The sequence below is a fragment of the Pinus tabuliformis genome, chromosome 6 (assembly GCF_031772625.1).
Source record: "Pinus tabuliformis cultivar Carrire ecotype Pingquan chromosome 6, CPIR1, whole genome shotgun sequence".
Classification (NCBI taxonomy): Eukaryota; Viridiplantae; Streptophyta; class Pinopsida; order Pinales; family Pinaceae; genus Pinus; species Pinus tabuliformis.
Genome location: NC_142292.1, coordinates 209470092 through 209491306, shown reverse-complemented (window position 1 = coordinate 209491306; position 21215 = coordinate 209470092). Strand labels below are relative to the sequence as shown.

Here is a 21215-nt window from a genome sequence, read left to right as displayed (position 1 = left end):
TCTTTTCTCCTTATTCTTACTTGTAGTGGGTTGGGATGATCCCCCAACTTCTGGGTTTCCATTCTTTCCTCTAGCTTCTAGATGTGTAGCTTGAACAGATACCTCATCTATACTAGTGGGATTAAACATGAGGATAGTGAGCCTCATGTAGCTGTGTAGACCATCGATGTACTTCAACAGAGTTTCAGGTGAGTCTGATGAGATTCCTAGAATCAATGGTCTCTTCCCAAATTCTTGGGTGTAACCTTGTACACTTTGCCCTTTCAATTGTCGAAGAGTTTGCCAGCTCATCATGGCTTGCTGCATGTAGGCCAGTGGATAGAATTACTTTTGATTGCAAAAAAAAATTCACTCCAGACAGAAAGAGTCTTACCATGTCTCTTCATGTCAGCTTGGGTCCTGCCTTCCCCCCAAACCAAGGCAGTGCCTCCAAAGCATAGGCTTGCCAGCTGAATCTTGCTCTTGTCTGAATCGATACTCTGCACTCTGCAATAAACATCAATTTGTCTAATCAAATTGTCCAACTTTTCTCCATTTAACTCTCCATCATATATTGGTATGTCAAATTTAACATCTAGTTTAATCAAAGATGTCTTCTTTTTATGTTCAGGGCTATTAGGAGGTGTGAGAAAGCTTTCTTCTTTCCCCTTACCTTTTGAGTGGTCATGGAGGAAATACTCTTCTTCTCTTTTATCTTGTTTATAGCCTGATGAGTCTTCATCCTTGTGTTTTCTAAAATCTTTATACATTTCCTCTACCATGGACCTTATGACTAGGAAACTATCTATGAGTTAAGGGTCTAGCCCCACAGAACCTTCCTCTGACATTGTCTTCTAAGGATAGACTCTTCCAATCTCAAGATTAGTTTCAACCAATTCTCCTTTTCCTAATTTGAGCTTTGATCTAGTTAGCATTCAACAGCTAAATCCAGCACAAGCTTGTCTAACCTTAACAACCAAGATCTCTGATACCACTTGATATGAAAATCATTCGTGAGTGATCTTAGTTAATTAATTAATAAAGGTATTACAGACTCATGTGCTGGTGTGTGTCTATGTTACCTTAGGCAACGGATTGATAAGATTTCAAAATAAAAAGACACTGGAAAACAGTAAGAGAAACATAACACAACACAATTTAATAAGGAGTTCACCCAATCCTCCTGGGCTACATCTCCGGTCCAGCTTTCAGTGGTGGCTTTCTTTTATTGTGTCTTTAAGCAGAGTTTTTACAATGAGGAGCTCAATTTGAGTCTCCTGGAATAGATGATGCTTAGTAGGGTGGTTCTTGGATTCTCCAAGCCACTAGAGTGCACAGACTCCCCCTTACCAAATCTCGACCTCAACTAGTCTTAATGGGATGAGTCCAATTTGGTACTTAGTTCCCCGACAGATATCCTCACAGGAATTGCTTGAACCTCTCAAGCCTGGCTCTCTCGGCTCGATGCTGCCTTAGCTCTACAGTTCAGCTCGACTCTTTGTTCTCTGCTTCGCTTTCTATTTTCTCTGTCTCACTGTTTCCTTCTTCTTTTTTCCGTCCTTTGTTCTCTGTCTGTCTATGGCTTAAAGCCAGTCCATCCCTTAACTGTTCGTTTCCTCTTTTGCCTCTTTGGATCACCTGCTGCTGTCCACTTGGAATTCCCTGCCTCTGTGTCATCGCCACTATGTAACGTCTCATAGGGAGGTGGCCACATGTCCCTTCACGAACTGAGCACCAGCTCTTCCTCAAACGGTTCGGTATTTCGGTTACTCTGTGAAATGATTCATCCACTAGGTTAGCGGTCAAATCAGACTTCAAATCTTTATATGCCTCAGCTTATTCTCCCCTCCAAGTTCGGTTTCCCATCGGGTGAAATCTCCGCCGTTAGATCTGGGGCCTCCAGATCCTACAGTTATCGCTCTTATCGCGCGGTTGACTTGTTTGGACGTTAGCCCGTGACGAGAGCGGTTTTCTCTCTCATCCGTCGGACATGTGTCGTCAAATGTATGGAATCGTTGGGTCTTCGGCCAAACACGCTTACCGCCTAAAATGCCTCTAATATCTCGCCAGTTTTTGGAGTGCGGGACCCGCCTTTGGTTTTAACACTTTTCCCACGGTTCTCCGGCTTGCCTTGTGACTGTGCGCTCGAGGCTTTTCCTTCTCAAGGGGTTTTGTGCTAATCGCGCATCAGAAACGACCTCTGTTTGCTGATCTGGATTTCCCAATTTTCAGTTTGTGCCACTGCGCGGTCTCCATGGGCCTTGGTCAGCGTTCTTTGACCAAGGTCCTCGTCGTTCCGAGCTGGCTACAGACTGCCACTGTCCAGAGGTCTTTCTTGATAGCTCATTGTGCACAAGTTTTTAAAGTCTGTCATGTTTTGATACAGTCATAGAACTCTGATAATTTTCATGGATCCAATTCAGATCACTAATTTTATGTATGACAATAGTAACTTGGAGGAAGTGTCTTCCTACAAGTACCTAGGAATTGATATTCATCACAAGCTCAACTGGAACTATAGCATTGAGAAAAGGATTAATGGGGGATGGAAAGCTTATTTTGGTCTTGAAAATAATTGTAAAACGACAAACCTCGTAATGTGGGATAGAAAGAAGTTCCTCTTTGAAACTTTAGTCACTCTGGTTATCTTATATGGATGTGAGGTTTGGGGTTGTAGCATCTCTAGAGAATCCTGGAGAAAGATTGAGTAAATCCAGAAGCGTTTTATAACGTATAACCTCAAAATTAAAAGCAACTCACCCTATCCTATTCTCCTTATAGAAGTGGGTCATTCCCCTATCAAGAGCCTAGCGATGACTAGGCTTCTGTTGTACAAGCACAAACTCAGTAACATAGGAGACCATAGACTTCATAAACTAGCTTTAAATTCCAGCTAAAATCACCTAAGGCTCAAACGAGGTTGGTATAAAGACACCAGCGCCTGGTTAAACCATTGTCAGATCGACGAGAATGTTGCATTGCAAAACATTAATAACATTAAAAATATTGTTACTTCTAAGTTCAAAGAAAAAATGTGGTGTGAGAAAGATTTAGCAGCTAAAAGAAAATTAAGATATTATAAGGAGGTCATCAACCCCACCCTAGAAGATCAAAAGTATCTCTCTATTTTAACTAACTCAAAGAAGAAAAATAATATTGCCAAGATTAAAACAAACTCTCATGAGCTCCATAGTGAAACGGGTCATTGGGCAATTCCTAAAACACCATGGATGGAAAGGTTCTGCGATCTCTGTGAGAATATGAACATCGAGGATGAAAATCACTTCCTCTTAGAATGCCCCGTGTACAACCCCATTAGATCTCAGTTTCAAAATTTTTGTTGCAATACTGACTTTCCTAGTCTTTTACGTTGTCAAAATTAAAGTGAGCTCGGGAGGCTTCTCTTCAAGCTTTTTGAGTATAGGAATAAAATCTTAAATCAAACTAAATAATTCGTTTCTTTAAGTCCGATAGAATGGACATTAACCACCACCATCATCATTATCAAAAACAAATATTATTAAATAACGATTATATTAAACGCCTAGTTTTTGAAAACTAATATTTAAATTATGATATTACTTAATTAATTTATTAAAAACAAATATTAAAAAATAATATTTAAATTCTGATATCATAATTTATTAATTTATTAAAAACAAATATTAATAATTAAAAAGTAAATTAATTTATTAAAAAATTAATAATAAGAAGGAAAAATCAAAATCAAACTCTAAATATTAACCACCATTTTTAATTTTATAATTTTATAATTAAATTAAAAATAAAATAAAATAAGAACATTTTAAACATTGACCGGCCACTTGATTATTTTAAAAAATTAAACATTAGAATTACTGGCCCCTGGAATCTCGAAGATTCAGTTCACAGCGGGTCTCAACTAGTCCAGTTAAATCAACTAAAAAGATTAAAACAATATTATAATAAAACGAACCAGACTAAGGTTGCAATTAACTAGTAAGTATCGCTTAATTGGCGGTTGTGATTCCCCGCTTTCCAGAGTGTAGCACTGGTCTTATTTGCCAAATTTAGCGCATCTTTAGAGCGCTTTTCAAAGACCGGTAGTTCGAAGACTAGTAGTTCTGCAACTAAGTTGTATATCAAATGTTAACACTTAACCTGAAATTTTTCCAGAAAATCTCATTTAAAAATAGAATAAAATAGCAACCACTAAAAGCCGAGTCTAATTCTTCAACATTCTTTGAGTAACAATCACGTGTCATATTTGTTGCCGTCGGATCTCGAGGTAGTTGGAATGAAGAAAAGAACGTTGGAAGCGTAACGGTGGGCAAATAAAGGAATTCCAGCTGTCAAGAATATTTAAAGAAATAAAGGAATTCCAGCTGTCAAGAATATTTAAAAAAATAAAATGAGAATAGCCAATAGGAAGAAGCCCACATGAGTGCCCGCCTGCAAACAGAGAGCCATGGGATATGTGCGCGTCATTTTATGTGTCTAACGAATCGACAGCTGGCACGGACACTGACATGACCTATCATGGCTGGGTCTGACGTCGTGGGCGTGACACGTAAGCATGTGAGGGAAGATGATTGCGTGAATGGCGCTATTCCAGTACCCGGCGAAGACGGCGGTTTGATGGTTTATATTACAGGGGGGGGGACGGTGTATTTGTGTGTGTATTGCGAGGGTGTTCTTGCGCTCTCTTGGCGTTGGGGTCTTCTTTCTTGTTTTCTTGGTATCCGACAGTGACATTTCTGTCTTCTTGCTTTCTTGATTTTCTTTGTATCAGACAGCGACGTTTCTTGTTATTCTCAGAGATGGCCTTCTCCAGAGTCTCCGTTACGTTACTGGTGCTCTTCGCCGCCTTCTTGGCCGTAAATCTCTTCGCCGCTTACGCCAATGCGCAGGCTCCCGCCCCTGCTCCCACTCCCACGTCCGATGGTAAGATCTCGCCCTTCCATTTTATTTTCTCAATTTGGGTCTGTAAGGGATTCGTTACGGGATCTTGATATATGGTAACGGGGATTGATGGAAGGAATGTATATTGTTGTTGCAGGCACCGCCATCGACCAAGGGATAGCATACGTGCTCATGTTGCTGGCGCTGGCTCTCACGTACCTCATCCATCCTCTGGACGCCTTCCCTTACAATCTCTTCTGAGCGGCTGGCAATCCGTTATTCGTTTCTTGACAGAGAAGAGAGAAAGGGGCCTCGCCCTTTGTATTATAGATGGAACCATGAGCGTCGGCTTTGCGTATTTGATGTTGTGCACATCTCATCTCATCTCATCTCATCTGAGGAATTGATTTACATACATACTTGTGTAATCTTTAATTTTTTAAAATTTTTGAAGGTTGAATTAAAGTTGGCTGCTTTAATTCGTAATTGGTGATGCTAGTCTGAGAATTGTGACGTTGTTAATGGTTCTATTTTGAATTATGCTTGAGAGTTAACCCTCTATTTTCTAACTCTTTTCAATGAAATTTGAATTAACAATTTTAGGACTAAATTATGGTTTATGTTTTTATTTTTTCCAAAACATAATTTTTTAATTCAATAAAAATAATTTTAATACACATATTTTTTATTATATATATTTTTAATATATATATATATATATTTTTATATTACAATTAAAATTTTAACAATCAGATATATTAATTTTTTTTTCTTTTAAATTTTTTTTTTAAAGAATTATACAACTTAATTTGACATTTTTTCATTTAGTGCTATAGCAATTATGTTTTTAATTTCGTAAAATAAGCATTTAAATAATTGAGTAAAAAGACTTTTTAATTTAAAATGGAAGAGATGTTATAATGTACTGTCTAATTTTATAAACATTATAGTTTTTAATTCCAGAATTTTGGCAATTCATGTTTCTTTAATGTAATATATTTAAAAACATAAAATTTTATTTTATTTTTTTTCTAGGTGGTTTTGTCTCAAGCCAATCCAAATGCAAAATGCAAATGGAAGGTATCAACTATCAGAAATAGGTAAAAATAGGTAGGTATCGAAAATCAAAATGCAAATGGAAGGTATCAACTATATAGGTAAAAATAGGTAGGTATTGAAAATCACATGAGTCACATGGACATCAAAAATTGAAAATAAAAAATCACAAAGTATTACATTGAAAATAAAAAATCACAAGTATTTATACAATCATAATCTTTCAATTGATACTTTTCAATATCACATGACTCACATCAAAAATTGAAAATTAATCTCAATAAATCACATGACTCACATCAAAAATTGAAAATTGAAATTCTCATGCAAGGTCATGTAAAAATCACATCACTGACATCAAAAATTGAAAATCACATGAAACTCCACAATAGTAATTTGTGTAAACTCCACAATAATAATCAAGGATTTTGCAAAGCCAAATGATTTCTTTTGTAGCTTGAGTTGCTGCACATTGAAAATAAAATTACAATCATGACTCAAAATCACATGGCTTTATTGATATAAGAGACAAGTATTTAACTTCAATGCTTTATTGATATTTTTTTTTCCAAGGAAAAAAACCGAGCTTTTCTATTATAAAAATAAAAGAGCTACAAACCGATGAGTTAACATCCAGCAGTTTGGAGAACTGCCTGAACCTGGGAGGTAGAGAAACCGTCCTCTCCCATGCTGTCATCTAAGATGACTGAAATAACCAAAAGATACAAAACACACCAAGTTCAAAATAAACTCGGCCTGAACGCAGCCGCCCCAAAAAATATCAGAGGCTGTCAAAATCCCACCGGGCCTCCATAAAGGAAAACGACCCACGACATAAGCAGTATGAAAATCATAGAATTTTACCCAAGTTTCTCCAATACAGGAGCTATTAATGAAAAAAGTTTTAAAGATCATATACCAGAACCGCCAAAAACAATTTAAGACACAATTGTTTCTGACGCCTTCCCAGCTTGCTGCAAAAACATTAAGTATATGGGGCCAAATCCGTCTCACGGATCTGGTCCTGAATCTGTTCCTTTATCCTCCACGTACCCAAAGCCTGTTGTAAACCTGTCTTAGAATATTCGTCTGCTTCAACATTCCTGTCCCTGTATATGTGAGCAAGAGAGAAAACAGAGAAAGAAGATTTTAGATTTTGTATTTCTTCTAGCAGAGGCATCAATAAATAATTCCTGCATCTAAATTTCCCATTGACCCAATTCACAACATTAGATGAATCTCCAAAAATCTGAACTGTGAGGACTTGTCTATGGATAAGCCAACAGAGGAGCAGTTTTAAAGCTGATAATTCGGCAAAATTGTTTGTGCCCGTCCCTAACCCCACTGAGGCTTTTAGAGAGTGAGAAGCGCTAAGATGGATAATAATTCCTGCCCCAGTAATATTATTTTGTGCTGCCCCGTCGAAAAAAGCCCAGGGGATGCCATCTTTGATCTGAATTTCTGCCCTCTGGAGTGAGACTGATGGGGGCTCGGGTTCGGGGATGCTGGATAAGATAGCTGAGCTCTGTATTGCTATTGCTTCCGCTGGGATTGATTTTTCATTGAATATGCTGCGGATTCTGGCTAACCAAATGTGAGACTGATGGGGGCTCGGGTTCGGGGATGCTGGATAAGATAGCTGAGCTCTGTATTGCTATTGCCTCCGCTGGGATTGATTTTTCATTGAATATGCTGCGGATTCTGGCTAACCAAATGCCCCAACAGAGGATAGGAGGAAGGTTCCTCAGATTCTTCTCTGGGTGATATAAGAGACAAGCATTTATACATTATACAATCATGACTCACATTGAAAATCACATGACTCACATAAAAAATTGAAAATCACATACTCACATGACTGTACAAGGTCGTATAAACTCCACAATAATAATTTCACAAAATCACATGACTCACATCAAAAATTGAAAATTGAAAATGACATGTAAACTCCCCAATAATAATTTCAATAAATCACATGACTCACATAAAAAATTGAAAATTGAAAATGACATGATGTAAACTCCACAATAATAATTTCAATAAATCACATGACTCACATCAAAAATTGAAAATCACATGACTATCACATGACTCACATCAAAAATTGAAAATCACATGACTATACAAGGTCGTGTAAACTATCACATGACTCACATCAAAAATTGAAAATCACATGACTCACATGATTGTACAAGGTCATGTAAACTCCACAATAATAATTTCAATGCTTTCTTGATATGTACAAGGTCGTGTAAACTCCACAATAATAATATTTCAATGCTTTCTTGATATGTACAAGGTCGTGTAAACTCCACAATAATAAAATATTGTACAATGTCATGTAAACTCCACAATAATAATTTCAATGCTTTCTTGATATGTACAAGGTCATGTAAACTCCACAATAATATCCTCCTAATAACTTCAATGCTTCAATGATTAAGAGACAATTATTTATACAATCATAATTTCGAAAGGTAATAAAACGAAATGTACAACTAACTAACATTCCCCCCCAATCTGAAGGGACATCAATGTTTGTCAACGAGTAGTGGAGTTGAAGCCTTTTTGTTTCTCTTGCAAGTTTTCAAGTATTTTGCGAAGCTAAATGATTTCTTTTGTAGCTTGAGCTGCTGCAACATATTTGGCAGAATCAACAGGAAAAAATTGCTTGTGTGATCTCCAATTGATGGTTATTGATCTCAGACTCATCAAATAACCAGAAGTAGAGACTCCATTCTCTTTATCAGAATTTGAATAGCCGGTGAGATGGAAATCTGCAACTTTGGTATATTTGATGTCATATGTTCTAGTGTCTTTCAAATACTTGAGCACTCGCTTTGTTGCATTCCAATGACCTTCACATGGATGATGCATGAACCTGGAAAGTATCCCTACAACAAATGTTATGTCAAGTCAAGTAGTAGTTAGAAAATTCAAACTTCCAACAAGTTTCCTATACTTTGTTGGATCGTTTGCTCCATAGGAGTAGCAATAGGGTTACAATCCTGCATTCCAAATATGTCAAATAGTTGTCCAATATACTTCTTCAGAGAAATAAAAATATATTTGGGCTTTTGATCATCTTCAATTCTTAAATAATAATGCAATAAAACCAAAATCTTCATGTCAAAAACTTTCAATAATTCTCTTTTAAAGAACACTATATAGTCATCAATATTTCCTGTGATCATTAAATCATCTACATACACAACCAAATATATAACTTAACTTTCCAATCTTCTTAACAAAAAGAGTTGCATCATCCAGATCAAATAACTTATAATTCAACTTGAGAAGTTGTACCATGCACGAGATGCTTGTTTCAATACATACAAAGCCTTGACCAGTTTACATACCTTTTTTCTCTTTGCCTTTGACAACAAAACAAGCCTTAACTAATTTACATGCCTTTTGACAACAAAACCTTCAGGCTGAAACATATAAACATCCTCCTTCAAATCACCATTCAAAAAGGTTGCTTTAACATCCATATGGTGTATCTTCCAACTATTCTGAGCTGTAAGAGAAAACAAAGTTCTAATCATGCCCTATTTTGTTGTAGGAGCAAATGTCTCTGTGTAGTCAACACCTTCCTTCTGAGCATAGCTTTTTGCTTGAAGTATTGTCTTGTATTTATCAAGCAAACCATCTGGCTTATATTTGATATTATACACCCATTTGCAACCAATAGGTTTGACACCCTGCAAGAGGATCCACTAACCTCCAAGTTTCATTCTTAATAAGTGCATCATATTCCTTTTTCATTTCATCCTTCCATTCATCACAATTAGCAGCTCTCTCATGAGTCAAATAAGGAAATACCACAGATTGATCTAAAATGGGAACCCCCTTCAGTGTATGGAACAACATTATCAGATTCAAAATATAACTTTTTCGATGCAAATTTCTCCAAATGAGCCATTTACTTATCAACAGTGGAATTATCTATATCTTATTCAAGAAAATAAAATCTCTAGAAAGATTGAACTTATAAGTTTCTTCATCATATAGCTTGTATGCTTTGGAAGTATTAGAATAACCCAAAAAATACATTTTCGACTTCTAGCACCCAATTTATTTCATTGTTGCTTAGGAATCAAAGCATAACACTTAGATCCAAAAACTCTGAAATGTTGAATAATTGAGAGTCTATAATACCAAAGTTCATAAGGAGTTCGGTTGTTGATAACAAAAGAAGGACAACGATTTCTAATATAAGTTTCACAAAGAATTGCTTCTCCCTAAAACATTAACTTCACATTATTAAAGAACATCATAGATCTACTCAATTAAGCAAAGTTCTATTCATATGTTTTGCAACGCCATTATGTTGTGGATTATAAGGTATAGTAGTTTGATGTTTCGTTCCATTGTCTTTCAAATATTGTTCAAAGGAATGAGAAGTATACTTTCCACCGTTATCTATTCTAAGAATGCCTATATTTTGTTGAGTTTCATTTTTAATCATCAAATGAAAAGTTTTAAGAACTTCAAATACTTGTGACTTATCTTTCAACAATACACCCAACACATTCTCACCCAACACATTCTCAAGTAATCATCAATAAATGTCAGCACATATTTATTTCCATTAGCAATTGCAACAGACATAGGTCCACATAAATATGAATGTATGAGACCTAATTTTCATGAAGCTCTAAAAGAATAACTATGGAAAGGTTGTTTACAACTTTTTCCCAAAATACAAGCATCACAAGGTGTAATCTTTCTTGGAACTATACAAAGACCTTTAATAGCTTTATTTTTCATAATTATGATGCTTCCATAATTAATGTGACCAAATCGAGCATGTCACAACAAGTTGGGAGACAAGATATCACTTTGCTACCCCAAAAGAGCAGAACTTTCAAGAGAGGAAGTACCATTCAATTTCAAAAGTGTAACTTCTTCCCCACTGGTCATAATAACTGTATCATCAAATGTTTTTCATATCTTGATGATGTCATCAAATATATGAATAGAATGCCCCTGCTGCCGAATATGGATAAGAGACATCACATTTTGCCAAAACTTTGGAATATAAAGTACATCCTGTAGAACATAATCTGCAAGATTTGGTATCTTCAAACAAATAGACCCAATGCCAGATGGTTTAATTTGAGACTTGTTAGCAAAGTAAACAACACCATCAATATTATGACTGAAAGTTTCAAAAAAATATTGCCTAAATGTCATATGACAAGTGGCTTCTGAATCCAAAATTCAACTATCTCGCCATGAAGAAAATGTAATGTTGAAAGCATCATTAATATTAAAATTATAGTGAGCAACAATATAATGTGCAGATTCTGATGATTTTCCCTTATCTAGTGTTAGATGATCTTTCTTTTCATTCAACTGTTCTCTCCTTTCACTGACTTTCTCGAAAGGGATTTTACAGTTAGCAGCAATATGACCAATTTTACCATATCTAAAACATTTGATAGCTAGTCTATCATTAAAATTCTTTTGTTTTCTATCATTTTGTTGTCTGTCTCGCTGATTATTTTTGCACCCCCTACTTCTATAATTTTTCCTACCACAACCTCTACTACTTTTATCACCTCTAGAAGTTTTACCATGGGATTTCTGATATTTTTGTACAAGGCACAAAGTTTCTACGTTAGAGTTAGGTGGAGCCTCTTTCTTCCCAAAGGTTTTTTCTCTCTCAGCTATTTTGTTTACATGTTTATCAAAAGTAATGTCTTTTAACTGCCCACTAGCTTGGAGAGATTCCAAATAGTGCGAATATATAGGGTGAAAGACTTTTATAAAAGTTGTAAGTTGTAAATTAACTTCAATTCTAGTGGCTTTTATGTCATGAAAAATGGCTTTTATTTCAAAGGAACTCTTCAATGGATCGTTATCTTTCATCTCAAAATTGAAAAATTTCAACAGCAACTGAATAATTTCGAGTTCTAAGTGTGAATCATATAGTTCTTTCAACTTCTATAAAGCTTCGAATGTGGTATCACAAGAAATGATATATCGGATTACCTCTTCTATCACCGATGCAGTTATTAATGCATATGCCTTGTTGTCCTTTGTCCCCCAAATTTCACACAGCTTCTAATTATCAGGCGACAATGGTGAAATTTCTTTTCTGTCTCCATCCTTATTACCTTGACAAACTTCCCAAAAATCATTAAAAACAAGGGTACTTTTAAGCTTTATAAACCACTTTTGATAATTCTTCTTTCCACTATGGACAACTCCAACTATGGAAACTATTGAAGTCATAATTGTTTTACAGCGAAAATATTCTTGAAATTCTTTTCAAATATGTGCAATGCTCCTTTAAAAAAAAATATAAGTACTCTTCTCCTTTTATTTAAATACAAAATTAGCTATGGTCTTATGGTGGGCTTCAAAAAATAACTCAGTAGGTTCAAATCTCATTGTTCCTCCCCTTTCTTTTCTTTTAAAACAAAAACTTAATGTACAGGTTCTTGCACTATTCTTTTCTCCTTAATGTTAAAATTTATTGCAACTGTTGGGGATGATAATGTTGCCCAAAAAATCTCAAATATTTTTTACGAATGTCATCCATGCTGTAATACTCCAACTCTTGTTATAATTTTGAACCTTCTGTTAAGATTATTAATGTGGAATGCAAAGATGATTGTTCGGAAGATAGTGTACATGCTTTAGATGGATATTTAGTTGGTCATATCCTATCTTAGCACAAGCTCAAGAACTTGCTTGATGAGGCTTTGGAGCCATATGTATTGAATGTTTCCAGTATCAGAAACTTGACTAATGGTTTCATCTTTTGACTTGGAGATTTCAGTAGATGCATTTCTATCATGCATCATCTCCCTTGGTTGTTTGGAACACTTTGGTCGTAATCACTCATTGGAGTGAAGGATTTTTCACTGAGGTCTCTACTCATCTTTATTGTCTTATGTGGATTGAGTTCCCTGTGAAAAATTAGTTACCTGATTCCTACTGTAGCAAACTGATAATATTTCACCTACTTGTTAAATTACTTGAAAAAGTTACTTGTAGTTTTCTACAGCAAATACTGAAATACATACACTACAGTCTACAAAAAATAAAATATTGTGGAAACTAAATACTGCACTCGAAAGAAATAAACACGCACATCAACACAGTTGTTTTTAGACAATGTCCCTGGAAAAACCCAATGTGGGAAACCGGTGTAACAACTGAGGGTTTTAATTATTATGCAGTGGTAAATCTTAGTACAAATAATTGGATGCCCAAACTGGCTATCTGATACAGAGAAATGTTGGCAAAGAGTTAGTGAGAAAAATATCACACTGATTCGAGATATCTGACACTAAGCAGGGGCTCGATGGATGGCCCCACACTGCCTCTGTGTAGCTTCTGCATCAGTCCTACATAGATCTACGTCACATTGGCTGGGCTCTGCATCACCTTTTCTGTTGATCTCCTGTTTTCTGGAAATTCATACTTTTGGCCCTCCGGTCTCACACCCTGTCTTCTGGAATTGGATCTTGACTCTCCAACTGGATTTCGAACTCCCTTTGAAGCTCTATGTTGCCTCCATGTGGCACTGCACTACCTCACTTAACTACTCTATTCCCTCTCTTCTTTGCACTCTTTGTATCTTGAAAACACTCGTCTAGACTACTATCCCTGCCCCTCATTGCAAGAATATCATTCGATCTCACTCCGACAACTCAATGCTGCTACTCTTGAGAAATTTGATCTCTGATCTCTCATTCGATGTATTCTCCAAGTGCCCATCGAACTCCTTCTTATAATCTCTCGTTGGAGCATCAACGACCAAGATTAAAACATAGTTAAGGGCTAAGATTCATTTGGATTTGATCCTCATATTATTCTAAAATATTCATTCTTGATTTAATTAATACCTTTTAATTAACCAGATTTTCTAAGTTTAGACTTAGGGAACCATTTAAAAAAAGTTAATTATTTTAGTTAAACCATCTCTAGGTGGAATTTTCCCAAACGATTTCTAGGTATTGGATAATGCATGTGCCTTAGCCTCTCTACAAAATATTGAGGCATGAGAAAATCCAATGCTACAGAAGTCAACACTCCCTCTTAGTGAGGAATGTGATCTAGTGATGCAACCTACTTAACAATCACTCTATCTCTACACCATCTCATGTTGAACTGCTGATGTCTGACTGTTGTTAGCCACCAACCACAGTGACACTCTGATATGAGTTGCATTTATGATGCTGCTGACCCTGCTGAACTATTTTCAACTATTGCATCTGCACTGCAACCCTCTCTCCATCTGTTATTGTTGCAACTGTAACATCTGCAATGGAAAAGCATTCATAATATTGAACCAAATGTGTTCAGTATGATTCATCTATCATCCGAGTTTTGACTGCTACTAGTCTATGCACTGTCACTGAAGCCTCTACGTTGCTACTAACTCTGTTATGTTCCAACTGCACTGCTTCCAACTCTTCTTTGCGCTACTCAGAATCCAACCACTACTAGTTACTGCATCTATCACTATGACACTTGACTACACCAATAGACATTGGTCCATCCTACTACTGTTGACTATGGGCTCCCGTAGCAAGGTCTTGATCCAAGAGTGGACTCCTCAAGGATCTTGGCCATCCTGTAGCTCTCTGAGGCTACAACTCCAGGTCACCCTTGGAGGCATCTCGATAATCATGGAAAACTCTTCATCTAGTCTGGAGGATAGCCTGTCGATCCCTATGGATGAAACTTGTTGATCCTACTTCTCCTCATTGTCCTTCTTTGTAAGAAGACAATGAGTGTTGTAGTGGCCCAATTCAGTAAAACCTGAAGCACTTGACCTTCGAAATATCCTTCTTTCTTCTATGTTGCTCCTGATGCCCCTTTGATGCAAGGTTTATGTCCTCCTCTTCCTTCACCTTCTTCATCCCACTACTGCTATTTCCACTGATGGTTCCCTTCACTAGATCACACCTCATCTCCTCCTCTTGCAGATCAACCCATACACGTTCCCAATCTGGAAATTTTTCTCTGCCTAGGATACTCTAGACAAAAGCTTTCATTCTTCAGAAACACTATTCAGTGCTAATCGAACAAACTCTGAGGGATGGGGTGTTGATCCTAGTGAAGAAAATTTGTCCTGAACATCCTGAAGCCTCGTAAGGAAGGGGTCAACTTGCTCCCGCTTCTACATCCTCATGCATCTCAACTTCTCCTCTAAGTACATCTTTCACTGCTCAAAAGATCTGTAGTGTCCTATCTAGGGTGCTAGACTAGGCTATATTTATTATCGACCAGGATGCATAGACTTAGAGGAATGCGTCTAAAGTATATAGACATAAAGGATTATTAGCTAAGTGGTTATGATGGTAGGTCACAGGACTTCTTTACGGAAGACTGAGGTATGTTACCTATCACCCAAACACCTAGGTCACTCAGTTAATCTACCTAATTACCACGCTGTCACTCAATTCATTTATCAAATTAAAACACTGTGTATCACTTCAAACCAAGATTTCAATCTCCTTACAGAGACACCATACACGAAACCCCTGTTTAACAAATACTCAACATTCACTAATATTCATGCAAGCTAAAGACATCTGGAAATTATAAACATACTTTGAAATGAAAGCAGAGTTCATAACATTGCTTTAGAGGACAACAGAGGATCGAATCCCTTACAGGATACGATTCACGATCCCAGTGATGAACTGTTCAAGCGATCTCATAAACATAAACCATACGCATTCGATTGAAATAAACAACCAATTCTAATTACTGTGCATGTCATGTAATACCCTAAGTTGCAAATGAAAAGGAAATAACAGTATACCAGTTTAACGCAGGGCCCGTCTGCGTTCCAGAGGTATACTGGATTGTGGTTCAACCGATTATCAAATCAACGCAACAAGACAAAGATCGTAGCTGTAACTGTGTTCTTGATATTAAGTTCAAACTCCGTTTCAAACGATACAACGATTACCCATACTGATTACACAGGACTGTATTTACATATGTGTTTACAACCCTTACATTTCGAAAACGAATGTACATTCATGATATGGCTGTTGCCACTTTTACCATGTCGAGATTTTTAAAATGTTTCTATCCTAAACTGATTTCAAAAAGGAACAAAACTAAATCAATTTAGAATGCTTTGTTGTTGCTGCCTTTGTCTCCAACATGCTATACTTTGACCACTGTTGACCGCGCATGTAGGAAGGTCGATTCTGCTGTAGGATAGGTATTCGTCCATGCTTGAACATTCTACTTTTCATCCCTACCCTTCGTTCTAGCCCAGCTGTCATGCCACATGTCAAACAATGAAGCAATTACAGGATGTTGGAACTTCCTGTAGCCATTTTACCAAAAATCCCTAATTCTTTAACATAAAACTCCTAAATCAATTTCAATGCATTTTAATAACTATAGGACTATTAACTAATCAATTTCCAAGGGTTCTAAGAGATATATGATGGAAAGAAGTAGGAAAATGATATGTTTTAGGAGGAAAAAGGAGGTCATAGGATGGTACCAACATCTCTCCCCGACTTAATGAATTAGCATGTCCTCATGCTAACCCCGAAGTGCTTCCCTTGAACTCTGTCCCTGCCTGGATCTCTGCTGCCTTTAGCAATGTGTCCACATTCTTTTTCACCTGGGCATCTTTCTGACCATGGAGCTCCTTCTTTAATCTTTTGTATTTTTCTTTGAGGGTCTTCTTTTGGTTGTACCACTTGGTGGCCCATTTACAAATATCCGTTTGCTCAGCCTCAAGTTCACTGATTCGCTCCCTTAAATTTTCATTCTTCTGCTGGGTCTCTTTACTCTGCGCTCGGAGCATCTCATTTTCTTTCTTGATAACCTTTTCTAACATATTAGCCTCCATGAGTTCTTCCTTCAATTTCTCAATTTGTTTCTCCAGTTTCTTATGTTTCTTAATGGAAGGTGGTGAACCTTTTTCCTGCCTGTTATGGCTTTCAACCTCTATATCAGCTCCTGGTCCTGGTGGTGAGTGGTCACTACTTTCAATATCCATTGGTATAGGTGCATTGGATTCAAGTTGGTCTTCTTGTAACTGGGCTTTTGGTGCTCTCCTTGTTCTTCTTGAATAAGTGGTGAAAATTTTATCTTGCTCTGCCTTCTGAGCATCTTCTTTTCTCATTTCCCTAGTCCTTATGCTGCTCATAGGTGGAGGTACCTTGCTGGCTTTGGATACTGGGATCTCTTCATCGATATCCTTCATGAAACCTGAGTTCTCCTGCAGTTCTTCTTTGTCTTCCTCATCTTTAATTTGATTAGCAGCTAAGAACTCCTTCCACGGTTTCCCTCTTCTCTCCAATTCATGCTCAATAAGAATTTTAATTAAGCCAAAGTGATATAGGCTCTTGTCCTCATTTCCCTTCTGCTTTTGTATGGTCTTCGACATCTTGGTTAAGCTTTGTAATAGAAAATATGGTAGGCTGATAACGCATTGTCTTTTCAAGTGTAGCAGTAACTTAATATGGTATAGATAGACAATACTATAATGGCCTTCACAGGTTACGAATTTTTGGAGAATATAGACCATCTCATCCCAGGGATGCATCAACCAACTCCTTGGAACACCTTTCTTCCAGTTAACTGATGAGACTCTGGATCTAGACATAAACTGAGTCCACAATTTCTCTTTAAATTGCTTTGTTTTAAAGTACTTCTCCCCTTCTGGGCTAATCCCTATTGACTGGGCTATAGTGTCCTCTGAAACCTTGAATGAGAAGTTACCTATCAGGGCTTTTTCTCCATTGAATGTGAAGGCGAATTGCTTGGTAACCTCTTCATTACTTCCATGAAATTTCTCTAAAAAGGGCAACCACTGTATCTCTCTGAGAATTGAAATGCAATCTTCATGATATTGAGAACTGTCGAACATGCTCGGCTCGACCCTATTGGTCATTTTGGCAGAGGGTCGTGCTCTAGCAATTTCAACAAAGAAATTTCAATTTGTTACCTGGTGTGTCGCTCCCTTAATATCCAGTATGATGCTCGGTCGGTCGACTGTCTTGTGACTTTGGTGGGAGTCGAAACCGAATGGTTATATTCCCCTCTTGTGGCGCTCACTGCTTTCAATCCTTGTCGAAACCAAATGGTTATATTTCCCTCGTTGTGGCGCTCACTGCTTTCAATCCTTACTGTGGAAGTCACGGGAGTCAAATGCTAGCGTAAAATAACTGAGAATGATGGTGAAATAACCACTATACTTACTTCATAGCGTATTCATCCTTTGGAACAGAGGAATGGCTGTACCACTTGTATAGATGTCATCATAGGAGCGCTGGAAGAGTATATGCAATACTGGGGTATGATTTCAGGGAGTCCTCTGAATCATTTGACCACGTCGGGTGGTGGAATCATAATTCGGCCATGTGGAATACAATGAATAGGCCCGCTTTAACATTTGTTTCCTTCCCTTTTTTTTTTAAACACAATCCACCACGTGTCCTGTTTCTATTGGTACTCGGCCAAATGGAAGATGTTGGTATGACTGTAGGGTGCGGTTGGCATAAAAAGGTTGATATGAAAAGGGGTAATGGATTTAGAAGTATGAAATAGGTTGGGGTACGATAGATGATAAGAATTAATAGTGAGATAGGGGATGATGGAAAATGTAGTGCCCTTGAAATCGATCATAACAGTCACAGTCATTAAAATTAACATTAAAAATTAATCTAAGAAATTAAATGTTAGGAATAAGGAACATATTACACTTTTGTTGGTTATTGTTGCATTGGCATGCTGAGTAGGATTGGCATTGGCATTGGCATTGCTGACTATTCTTTGCTGTTCATCACAGGTCCCCTGAATAGATTTGAATGCAACAGGTCCCTCTGAAATCTTGAAGATGTTCATGCAGCTCCTTATATGTATACAGGTTCATTGAGCTTGGGCATTTGATGGAGTCTTGGTGCCCAGCAACCTGTGAATCCTTGTAGAAACTTGATGAAACTTTGTTGAAGTAGCCCTGAAGTATCAATCTCTTAACATGTCCCTTCTATGTGTCTTAAACAGGTCCCATTACTGTTGGTGTTGGTAGCATGGTCTTCTGGACAGAACAGGTCCCCCTGCATAATGTTTATAACCAGGTCCCTCTGAGATAAAACAATGACAAAACAACTTATTTATTGAAATCTAGAATGCTGGAACAAACTGCTTTGAAGATGTACAATGAGGAGATGAGATAAGAAATCTTTAAGAATTTACAATGGAGAGATAAGAGAACAAAATGCTGATGCTTCTCTCCTCGACGAAAGAGTTGACTTGTCCTCAAGTCATGATTCAGTTGATACATGAAACAGTGAAAAAAAGAAAGAGAATTATTACCCGCCAACGAATTGGTTTTCAAGTAGGAATTCGGGGTTAGAGTGTGCCAGAGGCTGGTTTTCACATCTAACCCATTGTTATTAATTTTTTTTATTTTTATATATATTTTTTTTAGTTTTTTGTTTTGTGTTTTTTTTTTTAATTTTATTTTTGAATTTCTAAATTGAAAGGAAATGAACTAAGGTAGGGATACTGCAGCTGAGGGCTGCAATATCTCAACCTCTCTTTGCTGAGATACTGTATGGAGAAAATCTTGCTTGCTGATGGGCTTAGTGTATAGTTTCAGGCGATGACCATTGATAGTAAAGGAATGACCTTCTCCATCAATAGTTTTGAGTTTGACTGAACCATTGTCGTACGCCTGAATAATTTGGTATGGGCCCATCCAATGGGTGGTAAACTTGGCTTTATGATCTCTGAATTTAGAGTCAAAAAGTAAAGCCCAGTCACCTTCCTTGAACTGCTTCTTCTTGATATGTGCATCATGCCACTGCTTCCTTTGTTTTTGCATGAGGATTGTGGTTTCCTCTGCTTGCTGCCTCATTTCATCCAGCTGGTTTAACTGCTGAATTCTCTCTTGTTGTGCTTGGTCCAAGTCAATTTTCAAATCTGCAGCCAGTTTAAAAGTATGTATTTGAAACTCAATAGGAAGCATTACCTCTTTGCTGTACACCAACTGATATGGTGTAAATCCTGTAGTATCCTTCCACGTAATTCTGTAAGCCCAGAGTGCATCTTTGAGCTTCTCTTCCCAATTCTTCCTGTTCATTGCCACAGTTTTAGTAATGATCCCTTCCAAAGTTTTGTTTGTGGATTCCACCTGCCCATTGGCCTGTGGATGGTAAGGGGTACTTTTCCTATGCTTGATTTGGTATTTGTCTGTGATGTCCTTCACTAGCTTTGAGGTGAATTGAGTACCTTGATCAATCACTATTTCCCTTGGTACTCAATACCTTACAAAAATCTCTTCAAAAAGGAAATTTACCACTGTGTGTTAGGTGGCTCTAACCAATTCTTTTGCTTCAGCCCACTTTGTGACGTAATCAGTACATACTAAGATGTACTTCTTACCATTGGAGGTTGGGTTAATGGGTCCTATAAAGTCTAGAGCCCATTTGTCAAATGGCTCTAGGTGAACTTGGGGCTGAAGGGGCATCTCATCTGTAGCTGTTGGCCTGCCCATTCTTTGGCAGCTGTTACAACTCTTTACATACTTCTTGGAATCCTTGAAAATGGATGGCCAGTAGTATCCAAGAGTAAGAACTTTCAATGTTGTCCGCTTAGCTGCAAAATGCCCACCACACGGTTCATCATGGCAAGATTTTATATCAATTACCTCATCATTTCTTACACATCTTCTAATGATCATATCATAACCAGTGTAAAATAAATCGCCATTAAGCCATGAATATCTAGCACTTTGTTTGACTAGTCTCTTCTTTTCCTTTGCAGTAAAGTGTGGAGGTGTCCTTCCTGTAGACAAATAATTGGCCAAATCAGCATACCAAGGATTTACTATGGAAATTGCAAATAAATTTTCATCTGGAAAAGAATCTTCAACCGGAACAACCTCACCTCGATTTTGCAGTCTAGAAAGAAAATCTGCCACTTGGTTCTCTTTGCATGGTCTATCTAACATTGTGATGTTAAATTCCTGTAACAATAATAACCATCTGGTAACTCTGCCACTAGTTATTGGTTTATTCATTAAATGTCTAATGGCAGAATGATCAGTATGTACAAAGACCTCATAAGCAGTTATATAATGTCGGAATTTATTCACAGCATATATGATGGCAAGTGTTTCCTTTTCTGTGACTGTGTAGTTTAACTCTGCAGGTGTTAGATTTTTGCTAATGAAATAAATGGCATAATTACAAGATTCCTCTTTTTGGCCTAATGAGGCACCCACTGCAGTGTCAGATGCATCTGTAAAGATATGAAATGGTAGGCTCCAATTAGGCCCTCTCAAGACTGGT

At 37.2% G+C, this 21215-nt stretch overlaps 1 protein-coding gene across 1 annotated transcript; it reads left to right on the top strand.

Moving 5' to 3' along the window:
* Positions 1-4648: 4648 nt before the first annotated feature.
* Positions 4649-5334, top strand: LOC149258186 (arabinogalactan protein 20-like). Its single transcript, XM_089370923.1, has 2 exons — positions 4649-4902; positions 5018-5334. Exons 1-2 carry the CDS (start codon positions 4779-4781, stop codon positions 5119-5121), a joined length of 228 nt encoding a protein of 75 aa, XP_089227049.1. The 5' UTR covers positions 4649-4778; the 3' UTR covers positions 5122-5334.
* Positions 5335-21215: the final 15881 nt, after the last annotated feature.

Bases quoted from the DNA above. Each gene is read 5' to 3' on its own strand.
- LOC149258186 (XM_089370923.1), top strand. From the start codon at position 4,779: ATGGCCTTCTCCAGAGTCTCCGTTACGTTACTGGTGCTCTTCGCCGCC. The intron at 4,903-5,017 runs GTAAGATCTCGC...TTGTTGTTGCAG, and splicing joins TCCCACTCCCACGTCCGATG to GCACCGCCATCGACCAAGGG.